Source organism: Pelmatolapia mariae, linkage group LG18 (assembly GCF_036321145.2).
Source record: "Pelmatolapia mariae isolate MD_Pm_ZW linkage group LG18, Pm_UMD_F_2, whole genome shotgun sequence".
Taxonomy (NCBI): domain Eukaryota; kingdom Metazoa; phylum Chordata; class Actinopteri; order Cichliformes; family Cichlidae; genus Pelmatolapia; species Pelmatolapia mariae.
In genome coordinates, this window is record NC_086243.1 from 23,910,179 (window position 1) to 23,930,118 (window position 19,940).

The following is a 19,940-nucleotide window of genomic DNA, read 5'->3' on the forward strand; positions in this document are numbered from 1 at the left end:
ATAGCATTTGCATAATTTAAACGTAACCTGATTTTTAGGATCGGTGAAAGTCGACCTTTCAGGAAAACATTTGTAAGCTGAGCTTGATGTAATGATGAAATTTACATCAAGTGCCAGTCAGTGAGAATTTATATATACAATCTTTAGTTCAAGACCCAACGTTAAATCCATATACTGAATGAATATGAAACGCTGGCAGCAGGCAGGAAGATGGACAGCTTTTAATCGGGGTCCTTCAGAGGTCCTTTGAATGCATGTGGCGCGATATGGGAAACTGAGGCGTAAATAGTTTTGATAGTCGTTTTCGTCTCAAAGAGAGGCATAAATTTATCTAAACAACATGTTTTCTGCAGAGCAGAGTTGCTGGTTTATCCGCAAGGTGAGTGTTTTTCTTCTGACACCAGATGGCTATTTAGAAAGTGATTTTTCGTGTCTCCTAGCTTGCTAAACTTAGGTCTGTTTATGCTAGCTTCTTTGAATGCAGCTAATGAACGTCTTCAGATTTTATTTATTTAAAATTATCTTTAAAAGTGTTTACAGAAAGTTGAGAAACCGAGGTGCGAATGGAGGCTATTCAAATAAAAGAACGAAACGCAAGCAAAGTAAAAGGGAAAAAAAAGTGTCTTTACAAATATGAAGTTAGTAACAACTATACAGATATGTAAATTTCACACGTTAAACCCGACAGTTAAATAGCAACTTGAGTATTGCGTGTTTTCTGGTAGCAAAAACACTAAGGAAAATCAACTTAGTGATTATTTGTATTATTTGACTGAAATATGAAAATATTTGATTCACGCATGTTGTAAACATTAACGATAGGCATCTGGGGGCTCACACTGAAAGTATATAGGCCTCCGTAGTTTCTACCAAACAATGACAGAAAAAGAGAATTGTTGATGTTGAATTGAAATGTTTTCACTTATTTTAAATTTATGTTACATTGAATGAAGTGAAGATGTCGTGCCAAAAATTGACTAATGATGTTTCTCTTTCTTTTTTCTTTTAAATTTATTTATTTATTGTAATGTCTGATATTTTTGTTTTTATTGGCAAATAGGCTGTACTCAATAGGATTTATGAAGTCGTTATATATATGATAGAGAAATGACCTGTTTTGCATGTATCCTAATGACTCTGACTTATTGTACCTACAGTGTGTTCTAGACTATAATCAATCCAGTTTTGTTTTTTTTTTGTTTTTTTTGCCACCTAAATATATTTATAGAGCTGTAATGTTACGTTTGTTGCATTTATCTGCCCCCCTCTTGGCCAGATCTGCCTTGAAAAGGAAACGTTTAATGTCAATGATTTATTTTATTTTTTTAGCTGGGGAAAATAAAGGATATATAAAGTGACTTTGCCTAAAAAAATGACTGCAGCTTCTATCTTGTGGTAGGAATATTGTTTCCTATTCAAACTGATTTGATGTCTTTCATGCAAGAGATGTCTGACAGATTATTGGACAATAAGTCATCTACTACAGTTTAAATATGAGTAACCATTTTTTGGCAGTTACCAGCAATCACTTTTACCCCTAATGTAACAGTCATTCAAAACCACTTTTAAGTTCATATCTACCTTTTCCTATAAAACAAACCTAAAGGGAAAAACAAACAAACAAAAACAAACCAGCTACCTATATTCAACAGAAGCCACTTCATTGCATTATTAGCAAGACAAAAACGAAATTTTGAACATAACACCTTTAACAAGGCATTAACAGTTCCACATGGATATCAGTCTTTGAGAAAATTGAATTGCAGTGCAATATTGGGAATGTTTGCATCTTGGTTTCAGAATTTTACACCCCAGAAGATATTGTTTTAAATTACATGCTCTCTGGAGATTTCCTTTACAACCTGATTAGCACAGAACACATTCTGTACATGAATGTGAAATTTAAGCAAGACAATTTAAAAAAACAAAAAGACCTTTTCACATGGATTCAAATTTCTTTTTTATAGCATTGAATCAAGTGGTTATTCTTTTCCAATACTTGGTGATCAATAATAATAGTAGTAGTAGTAGTAGTAGTAATAATAAATAATGATAATGATAATAATACATTTTATTTGAGAGCGCCTTTCAAAAACCCAAGGTCACCTTACAAAAGAAAAAAATTAATAAAAGGAGCAATAGTCATAAAATACATAAAATAAGTTAAAATTGCAAAACAGAACTTAACAACAGATAAAATCAGCACTAAAGCAAATAAGCTAGTTTGAACAGATGTGTTTTGAGCTGTGACTTAAATGCGGGAAGAGAGTCTATATTTCTTATGGCTGGAGGAAGAGAGTTCCAGAGCCGAGGAGCAGAGCGACTGAAGGCTCTGTTCCCCATAGTGATAAGACGTGCGGACAGAACAGTAAGATGAATAGCAGATGAGGATCTGAGAGGGCGGGAAACAATGGTAATGTGAAGCGGGTCACACAAATAGGAAGGAGCAGATTTATGGATACACTTGTATGTGAGAAGTAAGATTTTAAAGTTTATCCTGGCTTCTATGGGCAACCAGTGAAGCTGCTGAAGAACTGGGGTACTATGAGCTCTTGACAGAGTACGAGTTATGACCCGAGCTGCAGAATTTTGAAGAAGTTGGAGTTTATGAAGGGACCTATTAGGGAGACCAAATAAGAGGGAAATGCAGTAATCAATACGGGACGTAATAAGACTATGGACAAGGATGGACTATATAATGTCTATAATGTAATAATGACTGCTCTGTTCAGGTAATTTGTTGGAGAGCTGCAGCCAGTATTGCTTGGACTGTACTGTTGTTGCCACCCAGCACAGCGATTTTTGTCATCCTCAGCAAGTTCAGTGTTCTCCACCCCATCCAGACCATATCAGGTGAGTCACCACACTGCACTATAAGATTACTGAGATCTGTGTATGAAGCTTACCTTACACTTTTTTTTTTAACTTCCAGAATGCTTCTCCATGCTAACAAGTGCAACTGCCATCTTCTCTTTCATCCTGCTGTGTGGAGTGATCATCATGGTTGGTTTCTTGAACTTTGAGTATTACACAGGTGAGTCACAGAGCACTGCAAAACTTCCCTAAAGATTTTCTTTACTACTAATATGTTACGTGGATAGATCATATGTAAATTTTCATTAGTGAAGCTGGAATTAATGTCACCAGTTCAGTGTTATGGTAGAGCTTATAATAAATAAAATGCTATCATTAGTTTAACAGGATTAAATAATTTGATTGTGGACTAATGTTGTCTGTTAAATAGGGAATAATTTTTTGAATGACACCACATCATGAAAAACACACATTCTCTCTCTCTTGGATAAAAAGATGAGTGTTATGTTTTTCTTTAAATTATATAATAAAACAAAATGAAAGTAAAATGAGTTAAGTTTTACTTTCTTTTCAGGACAACTAAAATACCTGATTGTTTAGTACTGGTTCAACACATCCATGGGGCCAGCTATTACTTTAATCAGCTTTACTCAGGTTTTAAATGATAAGATAATATAATGGGTACTCCACTAAAAAAATTGTCTGTTATGTAACTTCTTTGTTGTTACTGTTTTTTCTTTCAGTCATTCCAACTATTGCGTGCTCGAAAATCGCACTCTTTGGTCAGCTTCTCCACCCTCGACAGCTTGTCAACTCCCTGGTCCACTGCATCATGGGAATGATCGTGGCTTGGTGTTCTGCCGTTACCATTGGATTTAGATACGAAACTCTTGGCCATCCGTGTGCACAGACCGATGGGTAAGTGACTACCACACTAAGCTTTGGTGGTGAGCTTTAAACGTTTCTTCCACAGTTTAACTGCCTTCATTTATTTGCAACCCTGACAGTTATCATCAGATGTGTCTGAATGAATATCATCTCATCCTTCTGCTGGGTGGAGCTTTTGTTGGATTCTCTCACAGTCTGCTGGGTGTGATCCACAACATGAACTATGTCTCCTTCCATACTGTTCAGGTAAACGGTGGACTTTAAAATGTTTTTTGTTTATCTGTGATTCTGCCTCACATGTGACAGTGAATCAAAATTAGTATCCTGACTGCGAATAGCTCCAACATATTTTTCTGAGACAAAACAAGTAAATCAAATCTCTCCCCCCCCCCCCCCCCCAAAAAAAAACAAAAAACAAAAAAAACAATTGCAGCTGTCTAGTGTGAGTTAATATTTGTTGTTCATGTTCACATATTATTTCCCCAGCAATACAAATACCTTCGCTTCAAGGGATCTCTTCCTTTGGTGGTTAGGTGCAGTGCCACTCAGGCACTTTACTCTGTCAGGAACTTCATCGTTGTTTATTACTTTTTGGGTAAGTAACTTCTTTATTAATTAAAATGCCACTAATGAAGCTTCACCATCTCTCTCTATCGATCTATCTATATATCTATATATCTCTATCTATATAGATAGATAGATAGATAGATAGGAGTATATCAGCATACTGGAAGTGTTCATTATTTAAATTTAATATCAACAGGGTACATTCCAAGAACATGGATCTGTAAAACACTGAATCTTCACTTGGCCAGGTTAGTTGTAGATCATATATGATTTATTGAAAATACTTAGCAATGCTTTTTGCCTGATCAGTAGCTGGCCTCGTGCAAAACACTGCATTAGCATAGTTATGTGTGATCTACCCTTCCAGCTCTGCCCACCCTCTTGACAGCATAGCTGGATTGCTGGACCTCTCCCTCCTCTACCACCTCTGGATCAGTGCCACCTTTCTCCTCTTCACTTGGTACATCACGCTGCTGCTGTTTAGGATTTTTCTCACTGAGGTATGTATCAGTTAAAGGCAAAATTTAGATCTCTAAATATTTTAAAACCAATTGTGCTGTTCAGTATATTAACTATCATTAACAAGTCATTGAGGGAAGGTTGTTTCTTCCTGTTTTAATACTGTGATAATTACATTTCCTAAAAAAAAAAAAAAAATCCTATCTTGAGTCCAGTTCCTCTAGGAACTGTTGACTTATTTCAAAATTGCCATTTATTTTATTTTATTTTTTAAGTTGTCAATTTAGGTGCCTATTATGAAAAATACAGATTTCTGACCCTTTAATTCTAGTTTTCAAAAGCTGCACCCCAGTGAGACTGTGTGTGTGTGTGTGTGTGTGTGTGTGTGTGTGTGTGTGTGTGTGTGTGTGTGTGTGTGTGTGTGTGTGTGTGTGTGTGTGTGTGTGTGTGTGTGTGTGTGTGTGTGTGTGTGTGTGTGTGTGTCTTTTACTCACTTACTTTTGTGAAATACCCCATCATCCTTTGTTCTGTCATGTTATATATCCTTCTTTCATACAGAGGTTCTGCTGACCATTTCAAAATGATTTTGGTCAGTGGAAAACAGTACATAGTAACCACAATAACATCCATAATCAAGACTACACAACTTTTATTTATATTTTTAATAACTTGGAAACACTAGGGGGCAGCAGTGTCAATGCAATGGGTTCTAAGAACTGAAAAGCATCTTGACTACAGTTTCTAATGAAAGATAATAAATGAATAATAAAATGAAATTAAACATAATACATTTCTTCTGTAGGGGTACAGTTTTCCTGTGCAGTCATCTTTTACTGAGGATGCAGACCATTGTCTTCCTAAAGTACTGACTGAAAAGCAGCCAATGCTATTAAAGGTAGGTACAAAACACATTTATATTCTTGAAGGCATATCCATTTTAGGTTAAACCCCACTGATCACCAAATTTTGGTGCTCTCTTTTCCCAAATTTCAGTTCCTAGCTTTGCAGGACTTGGCTCTGTTGTCTCAACATTCTCCATTACGACGCTGTGAAGTCTTATGTCTGAGTCAACCAGGTCTGATCATAGTTTCTTTGCACAAAAGAAGTTTTTATTATTTCTATAGCTGTATAGCCCATTCATCTGATTGTGACATCAGGCATATAAAATGTAGATTTTGGTAGTCAACTGTCAAGCTCCTTCTGACCTCACGTCCAACAGATAGGTTAAATCAATCACAAACATCAAACATGCAAGGCAGGAGCCATAGTTCTTTTGTAAGAATAAATCTTGACACATGTCAGATATTCAGATTGTGCTTTTATGTAGCTCAGAATGTATTCCTTATTTATTTATTCCCAGGTGGACATCCTCATAACTGGAATGCTATCAGTAAAGAGTGCCTCTCTCTGCTGGCTGATCTTACCCAGAGACTTGTAGCCTATCATGACACTGTAGCAACCAATGGCAGGGCCAAATCACTGTCAAGTGGGAGTGAAAGGAAGACCTCTTCTGAAACATCAGGTACATTAGTATCACAGAAGTGGCTATCCATGTCGGCCAACTGTATAACAGTATATTAACATAGTGTGAGTGTGTTTATGGCATGTATGTATATTTAAATTTTTTTGTAATCCTAACCTCAGGTACAGAAGATTTCATGAGTCCAAGGCCTACCGCTCTTATGAAAACTCCAGCTTCAGTCTTCACTCGGTCCATTGCTGGAGGCCAGCAGAGCCCTCTAACAGCCCCATTCACCCCTGATCTGGACAGCCCTTTTATGTCTCCTGCACTGCGGCGTCTTGCTGCTCCTGTGGAGCAAGGCTCACCTTGGTACGGCACAGTGCAGAGCCCCCACATCATGAGGCGAGTGCCCAAACTCTGGTCCACATCCACAGGTGAGTAGGGAATAATGGGAGCCGTCAGGTCATTCAGATCGTACAACTGCAATAAAATGCAATGTTAGACAAAAGAGAGAATGTGTTGACTGGTACAGTTCCTTTTTTTTTTTTGTTTTGTTTTTTTTGTTAATGATGGCATTTTTGGGGGCAATGAAGTGATACTTTTTTACTCTGGTTGGTCTGATAAGTTTAGCCATTTTGGGGTACATTATAAGCTATAAGCTTCTGTTGATACAGATTCCCAGGTTAATGGCAGTCCCCCGCCATCACCAGCTTCAGTTCCCAGTGACAAGCAGGAACACTCCAAACCAAGTTTTCTGGCTCAGTTCCTCCAGAACAGAAGAGAACAGGTACTAAAACCTTGTCTCAAAGCCAAATGATAATGTGTTTTTGGTCCTGCACTGTGCTTCTGACGTAAGGCTTTTCACACTTATTAATTCAGGAATAATATAACAAGAGTCAAGTGCTGTGGTCTACTTCATCTAGCTTTTCTAGCTTTCCAAAAACCTACAGTCAGGGGTGGACAGATGTGAAAATTGACAGGGATATCACAAATTCAGATGTAAGGTTCTGGGAAATGTGTCAAATCGGGAGCCTGTTTATGGTTATTGTTAGAAGTGTGCTTTTACTTTAAGTCAGGGTCTCGACCCAGGGTTAAGTGTGAAAAGCTAGTATTTGTGTTAGTCTCTGTCTTTTTTTTTTCCTTTTTTTTAAACTTTATCACCAAAACACTTCTACATTTAATTGTCTCGTTTAGGTTAAAAATTTCTTGGCAAAGCGGGTGCTGATAGTGTATTTGTTTAACAAGGTAAGAACGTGTGGCATGTGCATGCTGTCTCCCTTAAGCTTCTCCACACTGGGGGGCTCTGGCATGCTCTTATCTGGCTTGGTAGATTTTTGTCTTTTTTTTTTTTTTTTTTTTTTAACGAATCTAGCGTTCTCATGTAGTAGCCATCACTAATTTATCTCCTGGTTCTGGACCTAATGGTGGAGGCATTACTAATGCATCTCTTTTCTATCATCTTGCTCTTACAGTGAGCATACTAATTACCTTTAGAGCTTGAATTAAGGGGTCATGTGACAATCAGTTGTAGTGCTTGGAGTATATGCTTAGAGATTTCCTTTTTCTGATCACACAGTGAGATTATCAGAGAAAAATCTCACTACTTGCATTTCCCTGCTTCCTCTGTGTAGAAACTAATGTGGTTAGTCTACTTTCTGAGGTTTATGTATATTTCTTTTAACCACACTTGCATGCTGTAGTGTAGTCACACTAAGTGTGCCCCACTAACAACTTCCTGATTTAGCATTCTGAGTCTGCATCTGTTAATTTAAAGGAAAATAAAAATCCTGCTAGCTAACATTGTGTTTTGCAGCTCCCAGAAGCCTCGAGTCAGGCTCTCTTTGCTGACAGTCAGGCCCACATCTGGGCTTTGGAAGGTAGGAAGAAACTGTGAGTACTTACATTTGATTTGAATTCAATTTCCATCCCACATATTCATTTATTTTCTTTGATTTCCCTCCATCACAGGGCTGTCTTACCTTGTTCAAGCCTCATTCTCTGAAGATCAGTTTGGGGTTGTGCAGACTACATTACCCAGCATTCTCAGCTGCATGCTGGTCTTACAAGAGGTAAATTACAGTATAGTATTTTACCTATACTGGATATACTTGCTGGAGATTTTCTTGTGCTCCCTTAAAGTAGAAACAGAAGAACAGTAGAAACAACTGTCCTAATGGCTTTTCCATTAGGATAAGGAGACCATTTTTAACAGGGCCCAGTTCAATACAACGCAGGTTGATTAAGCACAATGACCATTTTAAGTAGTACATGTACAGGACAGTTGTCCTTCTCGTCTGCAGGCTGTCGATCGACACTTCAAGCTGCCCCATGCCTCCAGTAAGCCTGTCAGGTCGACCAGCAGCATGGGAGACTCGACATACAAAACGCTGCGCTTTGCTCTCAGGGCCACACTAAAGACTGCCATCTACAGGATAACAACCACATTTGGTGATCACTTAAAGTAAGGCTACTTACGATTTTAAAATCTGAGTAGTATTTTGTGTGATTAAGAAAGAAAACTGCATGCTGAGTATTATAACCCTTGGTGTTTTTGTTTGATCCTCAGTGCTGTTCAGCTGTCTGCAGAGCATCGGAAAAGATTGCAGCAGTTTCTGGAGTACAAGGAGTAATGCATTTGACGCTGGCCGTGCCTTGAGATTCTTAGCGGTGTGATTTTTGTGCATAAAGATGTCAACAAATGAAAGGCCAAGTGCCTCTTTTAATATTTATGTCTGCACTATACCGTGGGATTATATTTGATGGTTGAGATCACATCTCTCACATGCAGGAAGTAGCAGGAAGCCAAACAGACAGACTGAAACGGGTTGAAGGACTGTTATCTCTTGTGTTTAGGAGATATTAATATATACAGTATAAGAGGCTCAAAATAAATAAATAAAATTGTTTCCTCACAAGGAAACGTGAGAAATTCATATATGACGTTTGTTGATTGGGATGAGTTACAAAGGGCTCTCTGTGCATCATCATCTTTGGATTTCATATTTCAGCTGCTGTCCTCTTGAGTAATATTTTTGGTGTTGAAAAGAGATGGCATGAGTGCTAACGAAGAAGCTGTCTTTGTTTTGTAATGAGCTTTTTTTTTTTGCTTCACGGGCGTCTGAAATGGATTCTGAACATGCATTTTCATAGATCTGGTTTTGAGTCTAATCACCTGCCTAGAAGAACTGATCATCTGTCTGCATCAGCTCAGCAAAATATATTTTCAAATTAGACACCAGCTTTTGTACATGTTACCTGTTTGTATGATTTGTTTTTGTTTTTTTGGGGGGTTTTTTTCATGATAAATGAGGTTATCATGTGAGAGGAACAGGTTTGGTGCAGCAGGTTTTAAGCCTGGATAAATGTCACTGCCAGAAAGTTTCTGCTCAAAAAACTGTTTGAATAAAAACACGTGAAGATCCTTTCTCTGGTTTGGAGAAATGTGTGCTTGTCACAGGTGTAAGACGGAGGAGGCAATTGAAAGGAAAGACCATGCCAAAGTTGTCAAATATATGATGAACAAAAAGTGTAGGAGTGGAGACTTCAATCAATGCTTTCTGCTCAGGGCTACTTACCTCAGTACTGAACCCTCACACCAGAATCCCAAATTATACATTAGACAGCAGAAGGCTTTGATTGTTGTGCAAACTGGCTACATATGGAAGAAAAATGCAATTCCATTAATTAAACTGGAGGAATTGTGAGTTCTCTTTGTATGAGAAACCTATAAACACTAACTGAGCTCTATTAGAATACAGCCTAAACAGCATGAAACCTGAGACTGCAGCAGCTAAATGGAGTTCAGCAATTTTCTAAATGTAATAACAGATTACAATTATAGATGGAAATCAGCAGTCTCGCAAGCAACTGTATATACACTCACCTACCTACCACTGCCTCAGTTTTTCATGGCATAGATTAAACGAGGTGCTGGAAACATTCCTTAGTTGCTGCAAATCTCTGGCTAAATGAGAGGCACTGACCACCCCCCCAAAAAAAATAAAAATTTGCTAGCTCCCCCCGGCCCTCTCTGGCAACACTGTCCTATGTTGGTACTAATTTCAATAAACTTCAGTACAAAAGAGAGGAAGACACGCTACAATCAATCAATGAAAACAGGTTTTATGGATTAAAAAATTAGATTTGGTTTTCATATGTACGTATTTTCAGTGATATCAACTTTAAAAACAGGAAATTAAGTAGGCATAGAATTATTTTCTTTCTCTTTTTTTTTTGCTATATGTTTTAAGTATATTTGACAACAGCATAAGAAAACTGGAAATTCTGTTTTTGCTGTGCTACCCCAATATTTTTAGTGGCCACCCCTATGAAAAAGTTCTGGAGGCGGCCCTGGTCTGGAGCTGGGAATCTCATCAATGTAGAAAAAATCGTGAAGAAAAGAGGATATCTTAAGATTCTGAAAGATCTTGGAGTCAGCAAATATGGTCTAGGTCCTCACTTTGTCTTCCTACAACAAAAAAACACAACTAGTATGTTTGGAAAAGTTGTGTTTAAAAGAAATTCTCTGTTTAACATACCTTTTTCAAAGGCAGGCTTATAATTCTGTCCTCATCTGTGCATCTTATTTTTTGCCAACTGTTTAAGATTCATTATCATTTACAATTTTTCATATTTTAGCAACATTAATGGCAATTTAAAAATCAATCTGTTTAAAAACAGCATGATATTCATGATTGTACTACAATCATGTTTTATGCCCTTCTAAAATCTATGCAGCCATGGACCAATTTACCTGAATATGAGAGTCAAAGTGATGATATTTTAGATTGTCTGTGTTATTTTCATATTTGACCGAGCATCAATGAAGTGGATGAGTACATCATTAGAAATTAGTAAACCTTAGCACTGAACATTTAAATGAGACAGTTTAAAAAGAGCAATAGTGGTTGAAACGTTCAAAACCTAAACAGACAGAGGTTTCTGTGTGGCTTTGCTGGGTTCACAAAGCTGGTGTACAGCCCCACTGTTTTTTAATCACCCTCCTTTACAACCACCAGTTTGCTACCACAAAGATACAAGGAGACACAAAAGAAAGCTGCAAATCCAATGACAACATTTTAAACACAAACAATAGGGCAAGCAAGTGTTTTAACAAATGCAAAAGAATGAGACCATAAAATGACAACATCAAGAGCACTGTTTTTGTTTATTGCACGAATCGTACTTATTTCCAACTGAACTGGTAGAACGCAATATTAGGCAGTGGTGGGAAAAAAAACTGTTCATCAAAAGCTGTAATATGTATACAAGATACCCAAAATAGCCAGTGGGAACATCTGGATAGAACTGTCTCAAATCATGGATTAAGATCTAGAAAGGAAACACTGCTTTTTGTTTCTCTGGGAAGAAAAAAAGAAAAAGTCAATACTTGAAATGATAGCAGTTCTGTTTATAACAGAGATGTCATAAGAAGAGGAAAAAAAAACAACAGAAAATGGTCATGTCAAGACATGTTTTTCTCTGGATTTTAAAAGTATTTTGTCCTCATATAGAATATAAACCTCTGGATCATTACCAATCAAATGTTCTGACATTTTTTTCTGAAGTCGAACAGCATTTGCTAAAGTCTTTTTTTTTCTTTTTTTTTACAGTTTTAATATATATTTATATATATACATATAAATTCAACTAACTACAGTTCTCATAGAAAATGAGAAAAGCTGGACTTTTATCGCTCTCACACAACAAATGACTGGCAAGCATATTGACTCTGATCCTCCCCCCCATCCTCATCTTTGAGCTGCTGTCAACACAGCACAGAGACAGGAGTGATGTGCTGGCTGCTAACACCCGACCTGGCTCAGGTGGAATTCATTTTTAAACTTTTTCTTTTGTTGTTGTTCTTGCCATAAGCTAGATGATACATTGGTCAGGCTTATTAAATATACTAAATGTGAAGCTAACACCATCAGGTACTTAGCATAGTTTTATACAAAGGGGATGCAACCCAGGGATGTGGCTAGGCTGGGTCTGTCCAGAGATAACCAAATCAACTAATAAGCACTAAGTTATAACACTGTATGTCAATTCTTTAAGCCAAATCTCAAAGCCTAGAAAACTTCCTTTCTGGTTACTCTCCACCATCCCTCAGTGACAATTAAGATTGTCATACAGCTTAAACAAACAACATAAAATGTGATAAGTGGAGAGATTTAAATGTGCTGCTATGTGGACTGAACCAGGCTAGCCATTTCTCCCTTGTTCAAGATTCATGGCAAGAAAATGAAAGTTAATGTCCAAATTTCTTTAAGGAACCACATAAACATCTGCAGCCCTTTATCACTCCCATCTCTATTGGCTCTTAGGCAGTGTTTCAACTGCGATTAATCCAGGTCGTTTCTGGCTCTTTAAAATGACAAATTCCCCAACAGAGCCCCAAATCAGTCCTTAATTCCTACACATATGCTGAACACCTTCTACCTCTCAATTTCTGTGATCACTGAGAGGCGAGCTAAATAGAGACTGCGGGAGGAAGAGGAAGAAAGAGGTGAGGAAAGGCTGGTCAAAACAAAGGAAACCACCTCTTCTCAAGTCACGAAACACTTAAGTGCAAAACACCCCCGTCTCAGAAAAAAACAAAACAAACATTAAAAAAAAAACTAAACTGGATTTTCCTATCACACACTCAGTGCACATTTTGTCTGTGTCTCAAACTAAAGCATCCCTGATTCAAAGTGCACTCAGTAGTGATGGGGGCAGATGATGGAAGGAGGAGAGGAGGGAGTGGCTGAGGGCAGCATGTAGGATAATGCAGCACGTAGAGAGTTAGTACTTCTCTGGGAGCAAACAAGTGATAGATGCAATCAGCTGTTCGAGCTAACAGCCTAAGAATCAGTATGATACTGGGAGCGGGGGCCGCTGGGCTCTCCCTCAAAGTTCAAATCTTAAAGGAAGTCACATTTAGGGGATGGCTTGAGTGTATAAACCCCTCCTCAACACAGAAAGGTCAAAAGCAAGAGGTGCGTTACTAAGAGAAAGGTGATTGTGTGCTGGTGATGTATAGCTTACTACAGGTTGCCTAAAGCTGGAGGTACATGTTGCCATATACACACAGTACATCATTCTGGGCCTAGACAGAGCATTTAATTGATGTATGGACAGCCAAGGACCTCCAAATGGTTCATAGGGGTGTAAAAGCAGTTACTAACCTCACCTCTTTGAAAAATTCTCAAAATAACAAAACTAGAAAGGGATTCTGGAAGTGTGTCTGTAGTTGCCATATGCACACTCGTAACTGCTGAGAAACCAGGCGCTAAGCATCTCTGTCACTATCACTCTGCTTCAACAGTATGTTTAAGTAAATGTGTGTTTATCTGTGTTTGTGTGTTAAAAAAGTCTGTGGCTCGTCAGTGTTTGAATGTGCCAGTGTGTCAATAGTGCTTGCCTATGTGCATCAATTCAAGGGCAATAAAGTGTGTTTATGTATGCGTGTTTATGTATGTGTATGTGTGTGTGTTTATGTATGTATGTGGCTCATGATGACATGCACTGGACGTGATCTGGACCTCCGTCCTCTTCATCTGAGGAATCTGGAGAACTCCAAGAATCATCTGTGTCTGCATCTGCACCCTCACGGCGGGCCTGGATTTGAGCCAGAGAAGAACAGAGAAAAGTGACAATGAGCAAGTTAAATGAGTCACATGCAAACATCCCGTCTGTTCTTTTTTTTTCAGAAAACTGAAACATTTTCAACATATTGGATTGCTACTTTTTCAGATTTTCTTCCAACATAAATTATTTTTGCAGAGACATTACATAGATTAACTGTATTAGAAAATTGCTTCCCTAAAGACACTTTTCATAACTTTTTTCAAAAATATTAACTCTTCCCTGTCAATCCCTGTCCAACCCCCACCCCCCAAAAAAGAAAGTAATTTTGGACTTGTTGAGATCTCACCCTTGCAGGTCTTCTGTTTCTCATGTGTCTCATCAGGAACCACAACAGCTGGGTGTCGTACTGATCGCCGTGGCGCACACTGTCCTCGTCACGCTCCCGTTTGTTTTTCTTCATTACCTTCTCAAACAAAACAAAACGAGTGTGAATATGGAGGACAGAGAGCGTGTAATATTAGCTAACATGACCATGTCCTTGATGCAAAGAGAGTACATGTTATAAAGTAAGATTTAAGACAATTATATTACCACTGAAATTAATTTAAGACCAAGAGTAGCTGTTTTGTTACTGGTTGTTTAGCCAACATTCATCTACCCGTTACAGTAGGTAGGTTAAATCCTTCATTACCATTTGTGAACCAAGTAAACGTCATTTGCTGATCTCTTTCTAAAGAATTGTGTAACGCCTCTTCCAGACCAAACAAAAACAAATAAAGAAGGAAAACCCAGCGGCCTAACAATGCAGTCAGATTTCCCTAAAGGAAGGTCTAAAGGTACTGTATGATGAAAATTTTCACTTATCACAGTGACTAACAAATAAATAAATAAAACAGTTATAACATATCTGTTTCATTCTGGGTGTGAGGCTTCCATGTTTCAACGTTGGTCCTCTAATGCTAAACAATGGGGACTTTTTACCCACAGAGTGGACAAAGTGGAGTTACACAACACACAAGCGGTCGGCTTCTCACATAAATAGCAACTGTACAGATGAAATTAGGTCTGTACACATTAGGTTTTACAGTCAAACAGGCAAATGTGTTGGGGCACATTTACTTCCGTTTTCACTTTCAGTAGTTTAGATAAAATCTTAAACTGGATTCATTAAAAATCTGTGTGAGTATCTGCAATATCACAATTACATCATTGTAAAGCATTCATTTGTCTGTGATTAAAATGCCAAAAAAAATGACTGAGGAATTCGCACAATAAAACAGGACACAATACCTCTTTGAGACCCTTGAGTCCTGTGGGGGTTTCAGCTGTGGGGGCCCACAGTTTGATGTCATGATCCAGCCCACTGGTAGCCATACCTGGCAGATGTGGATGTGGCTCCAAACAGTTCACCTGTGGTTTTCAAAGGTCAAACGTACAGCAGATAACTCATTGATGTTCTAAGTTATGTATTTATACTTTTAAGTTTTCATTTTTATATACAAGTCTGATGCTGCAAATTGCTACTAAAAACAGGTTATTGGAGTGAACCCTTCAACATCTAAAAGGTCTTACAAAGTTGTCTCATTCAAAAAAATCTGTGGTACTTTCCCACTCTGACTCACCACTCCTCCTCTGTCTCCCTCCATAAACTGGACAATACGAGCAGAGTACTTGTCCCATAGATAGATGTGCCCACAGTCGCTGCCACTGACCACAAACTCACTGCATGGCCCATAGAAATTTACCCCCTTCACTGTGAGCAAGAGGTAATGAAAAGAGAGGATGGTATTATATCAATGCCAGAAACTCAAAATGACCTGCTGACAGCTTTATTTTGTAGAGTTGTCTATACCTTATACAGCTTATTTAAAATAATTTAAAAAAGTAGTACCTGTGGCATTATTGCGGTGACCCTTATATCTCCTGAGATAGTCTGCCCCATCACTGTGGTCGGAGTCAAACAAGTAGATGTCTTCATCATTGTAACTAGCCAGGAGCTCTGGACAGACAGAAAATGTCAAACAGCCATTTGCTTAATTTCCTTTAATGCAATAAAGGCAGAAGCTAGTCATGACTTTCATAACTTTTGACTATACACACATCATTTATATATGCCAAGCCAAAAGTTGATAAATTGGTGTAATTGGCACTTTATCTGACCTTATTGGTGTTCTACAAAAGATACGCATTTCAGAAGAAGAAAAATCCTAGAATTTTAGTCAGTGAGCTAACTCCTAGTTCTATTTCAATGTCACTGAGATTGCACAGTGGTTGCATCACATCACACAAGAAGGGAAGAGGTTTGAACTTTAAAAAGAAAAGAAAAAAAAGACTAGATCGAGGAAATATCAAGGGTCTGTGTCCTTATTTTTAAGAAATATTTCTAAAAATGTTCATAACAGAATAAGAAAAGAATGAGAAAAGTTATTTTACCTGTGCCATCGTGACTGTACACAAGGCAGGTTATGTTGGTTTTAGACTCACTGGATACCAGATGTGAGGGACAAAACTTTTTCAGTACACCATTGTTATCATTTTCATTAATCTTCCTCTGGTCATAGATCCTAAAGAAAGTGAAAACAAAATACTGTGAGAAAAGAAAAAGAATCAAAGAATAACATTTAAGTGACAAAATTGTATCATACCACAATGATAATGGATTCTTTAGAGTGGAAAAAAGCATTTTTACTATTCCCTGGTTCATACCTCACATACTGATCTCTCCCGCCAACAGCAAAGTGGTGTGTTTTTGCTGGGTTCACAAAGATGGTGTATAGCCCCACTTTTTTATCACCCTCCTTTACAACCACCAGTTTACTACCACAAAGATACAAGGAGACACAAAAGAACACCAGTATTACCACTGATCAACCTAAAAATGTTTTATCTGTTTATGTGTTTTGCTCACATGGTGCGCAAGACAGACAGTTTTGTCAGTCTCACTCTACACTCACTGTGACAAAACTAGCTGAATGTGAAACTTAATAGCACTTAGCTGAGAGCCATTGCACAGAATTCAGTTATGTGAATACATAATGATAATAAAAAATCTTGATTCTTACTTGGCAGGGCGGTCTAGACGCAAGTCAATACCAAATACAACAGCATCCTCTCCAGCTGACAGAAAGGAGCAAGGTGAATCTGGCTCAAGGGCCAGCTAAAAAATACAAAACAACAAATTGATACGATACCAATTCATCTGTCTCTAAGAGTCTTAAATACCACTGGCCAAATATTTCCTCTCACAGACCTTGTGTGCAGCGCCTTTATGCTGTGCAACCCGTTTCGTGTTCTTGCAGCGCTGTGTGGCAGAAAGCTCAGCCACTCTGATCTGACCATCACGAGCACACATGGCCAAGGTGGAGTCCCCACTGTGAGGCAGGAACTTTGCCTAAATTAAAGCCAGGGGGAGCCCAATCATGCATTTTATAACCACAATTTAACTTGATTAAATTATGCTTATGAATTAGTCACTTCAATCTGTCTTGTAAGTTTTTGATTTTTTATAACAGATTATTATAAAATAATAAAAACAATAAATAAATCATCAAATAGCAATTTACTGCTTGTCTCTAACTTAGTCTTGTTTCCACATTCTACTTTTTTATCACCATTTCTGTGGTAAAATGATTATAGCTTCTTATAAGAAAAAGTTCCAGAAAGCTACTTATTTTGTCTCAACAGATGAAACAATCAAATAAGAGAAGAAGAGAATATTAAACAACCACTCAATAATTAAAACATTATCTTACGAACTCTTCAAGGAAACTGAAGTTTTTATAACATTTTTAAAAAAAAATCTGATTTTTCCTTCTGCTGTATAGAATACTCTAACGCATTACTATTACTGACATTTATTTAGAAAAATAACTAAAGGACTAACTAATAATGAACCTCTACTGTAGCCCTATTTTTGTGTTTTACCTGAAAGACATTGCTCTTGTGTCCACTGTCAAACTCCAATTCAGCACGACGGATGGCCCAGTCCCAGATCACCACACGCAGGTCATCGCTGCCTGATGCCAGGCGTGTGCCTGATGGATTGAAGTGCAATGTGTTGACACAACCTGTATGCCTCTCTAATCGGCCTTGGAGCTCCAGCCTTTGCACGAGGCCACGAGCCCCACACACGCGCCTCACAAACTGGTGTGAGTCCCTGCCGATCTCTCTGGAGCGTAGCGAGGGTACTGCCCGCCACACAGGACCACGCATGTCACGGAGCTCTGCCCCGAGCCATGCCTCCATAGCTTCATCATCATCGTCATCGTCATCATCATCTTTTTGTTCTTCTTCATCATCATCATCGTCGTCATCATCATCTGAACTTGAGGAGTGGTTAGTGCCGCCACCAGGTCTGTTTCTCTTTCTAGCTGCCCTTTTCCCACCATCTTTTTCTTTGGCCTTCTCTCGCCTTCCTCCCTCGCTCTCCCTTTCACCATCCTCAGTTAAAGAGTAGAGGCCGCTGCCGTCCATGCTGTCTGTATCTTCATCCTCTTCTCCCTCCCTGGTTGTGCCCGTCTCTCCTTCTACATCTGGCATAGATTTGTCTCCAGATGCTTCAGCTGTTTCTTTGGGAGCTATGGAAATAGAAAAGCCCAATATAAGGTTAAAGCAACACTGTCACATAGGGAGATTCATAAAATACATAAAAAAAAGACAAATATGTAGATGGTTAGTCATATATAGTAGGAAAAATTCATTATGAAATTTTTCCACTGTACTAAAACTATAAGAGTTACCATCTTGAGAGGAAGACTGTGTTTGCCCCTCTTTGCTTCCAGAGGCATCCCCCCCTTTGTGTTGGTCTTCTCCAGGCTCCTTTTCTTCAGAGCCACCTATTGAAACCAAACATTTTCTCTGATGACTGCTGCGGAGTATGACACCATGCACTGCTGTCATTAGTATATAAACTAACTTGTTTTACCGTTAAGCACCGTGGATTTGCCGTCAGCCTCAGCCATTGTATCTGTGAAGTCCTGCGTCGACCCGAGGTACAACCTTTGAGTGTTGGACACAAAAACAATATTAATGGTGCACTGACAACTACTCAGACTGGACAGTTTGTGTGCTATAGACGAGGCGACGCCACAGCTTTCATTTAAAAAGCTCTTGCCAAATAGCGACTTGACACTATTTGCAATAGGGTACAAGTTACCTGTTAGCCCCGTAGCTTCCAAACTAACAGTCTAGCTAATTTTACAAGCTATACACCGCTGCATGTAAAGATATAAGCAAACTAAGTCGTTTGTTAGCCGAATCACGGGCCTGTTTTGCTTTGTGATATTTAATTATGTATTGTATAAAAGAAGAACTGCTTGACTGCCTGACAGTTATTGCCATAAGCTAATGCTACCCTAGCAAACTCGAGGCTAACAAATGTCGAAACTAAAACACAGTTTTCTAAGTTGTGCTGCACAACTAACCAGCTACTGGTCAAAATGCAAACAAGCGGCTAGCATTGCTTATACTCGCTAACTAGCACAGCTAGCGTTACCTGTAGTCGAAGGCCCGACGAGGCGTACTTCTTAGTTTAGTCTTAATCTTTATTGCAGATTTATTTGCTCCACCTCGCTACTCAGCAAATGAGCTAAGTGCCTCGACTAGGAACTCTATGACGAAAAACACACGACATGAGGAATGCGTGCATAAAGCTTTTTTGAAAAGTCAGACTATATTGCGAGCTAGCTGCGTTCACATAAGATTGCCTGCTCTGTTTATGTTTTGACGGTTCAGCTTTTTCTTTTTTTCTTTTTTTTTCTAGTTACATTTCCGGTTTCGTGCTCGCATGTTTTTTTTTCTACCGGAAGTTTGGTACGCAGAGATTAACCATCGGCATCAACAACGATGATAATGATAATAATAATAATAATAATAATAATAATAATATGAACAAGACGCAAAAACCTTTGTCCTGTAGTTGCTGAGACCACTGGGATGGGTCATACTGACTGATTACAGTACAAGAAACAGGCAGAATCTCTTCTACAGCACACAAAGTGAGATTATCTTTAAAAAAAGCCTGGAATACAATACAAGCTAGTGAATGAAAACAAGTTATATTTTCATATCAACGCTTCTTTTCCTTGGCAACAGTAATAATAATAATAATAATAATAATAATAATAATAATAATAATTGATCATTGATGATGATAATAAAAATAAGAACACATTAATAA

General features: G+C 38.2%; 2 protein-coding genes across 3 annotated transcripts; one reads left to right on the forward strand and one right to left on the reverse strand.

Annotated features, from left to right (window-relative positions):
• Positions 1 to 240: 240 nt before the first annotated feature.
• Positions 241 to 9,612, forward strand: ndc1 (NDC1 transmembrane nucleoporin). Of its 2 annotated transcripts, XM_063461730.1 has the most exons (18): positions 241 to 379; positions 2,733 to 2,853; positions 2,933 to 3,034; positions 3,558 to 3,732; positions 3,822 to 3,948; positions 4,189 to 4,297; positions 4,466 to 4,517; positions 4,637 to 4,769; positions 5,531 to 5,623; positions 5,722 to 5,803; positions 6,089 to 6,250; positions 6,373 to 6,624; positions 6,865 to 6,977; positions 7,385 to 7,435; positions 8,004 to 8,067; positions 8,159 to 8,259; positions 8,491 to 8,651; positions 8,757 to 9,612. In XM_063461730.1, the coding sequence occupies exons 1-18, from the start codon at positions 341 to 343 to the stop codon at positions 8,818 to 8,820; spliced, it is 2,001 nt and encodes a 666-aa protein (XP_063317800.1). In that variant the 5' UTR covers positions 241 to 340; the 3' UTR covers positions 8,821 to 9,612. The 2 variants fall into 2 exon arrangements, with proteins under 2 accessions (XP_063317800.1, XP_063317801.1); XM_063461731.1 differs by lacking the exon at positions 7,385 to 7,435.
• A 1,726-nt stretch (positions 9,613 to 11,338) lies between these two features.
• On the reverse strand, positions 11,339 to 19,512 carry dcaf8 (DDB1 and CUL4 associated factor 8). Its single transcript, XM_063461646.1, has 13 exons — positions 19,257 to 19,512; positions 18,687 to 18,760; positions 18,502 to 18,597; positions 17,687 to 18,339; positions 17,013 to 17,153; positions 16,825 to 16,919; positions 16,469 to 16,579; positions 16,196 to 16,326; positions 15,654 to 15,761; positions 15,385 to 15,515; positions 15,053 to 15,172; positions 14,109 to 14,225; positions 11,339 to 13,792 (listed from the first exon to the last, which is right to left on the reverse strand). The coding sequence occupies exons 2-13, from the start codon at positions 18,721 to 18,723 to the stop codon at positions 13,685 to 13,687; spliced, it is 1,848 nt and encodes a 615-aa protein (XP_063317716.1). The 5' UTR covers positions 18,724 to 18,760; positions 19,257 to 19,512; the 3' UTR covers positions 11,339 to 13,684.
• Between the last annotated feature and the right edge of the window lie 428 nt (positions 19,513 to 19,940).

Bases quoted from the DNA above. Each gene is read 5' to 3' on its own strand.
- dcaf8 (XM_063461646.1), bottom strand. From the start codon at position 18,723: ATGGCTGAGGCTGACGGCAAATCCACGGTGCTTAACG. The intron at 15,516-15,653 runs GTACTACTTTTT...TCTTGCTCACAG, and splicing joins TCACCGCAATAATGCCACAG to TGAAGGGGGTAAATTTCTAT. The intron at 14,226-15,052 runs GTATTGTGTCCT...TTGTTTGAGAAG, and splicing joins GACTCAAGGGTCTCAAAGAG to GTAATGAAGAAAAACAAACG.
- ndc1 (XM_063461730.1), top strand. From the start codon at position 341: ATGTTTTCTGCAGAGCAGAGTTGCTGGTTTATCCGCAAG. The intron at 2,854-2,932 runs GTGAGTCACCAC...TTTAACTTCCAG, and splicing joins CCCCATCCAGACCATATCAG to AATGCTTCTCCATGCTAACA. The intron at 3,733-3,821 runs GTAAGTGACTAC...CAACCCTGACAG, and splicing joins CCGTGTGCACAGACCGATGG to TTATCATCAGATGTGTCTGA.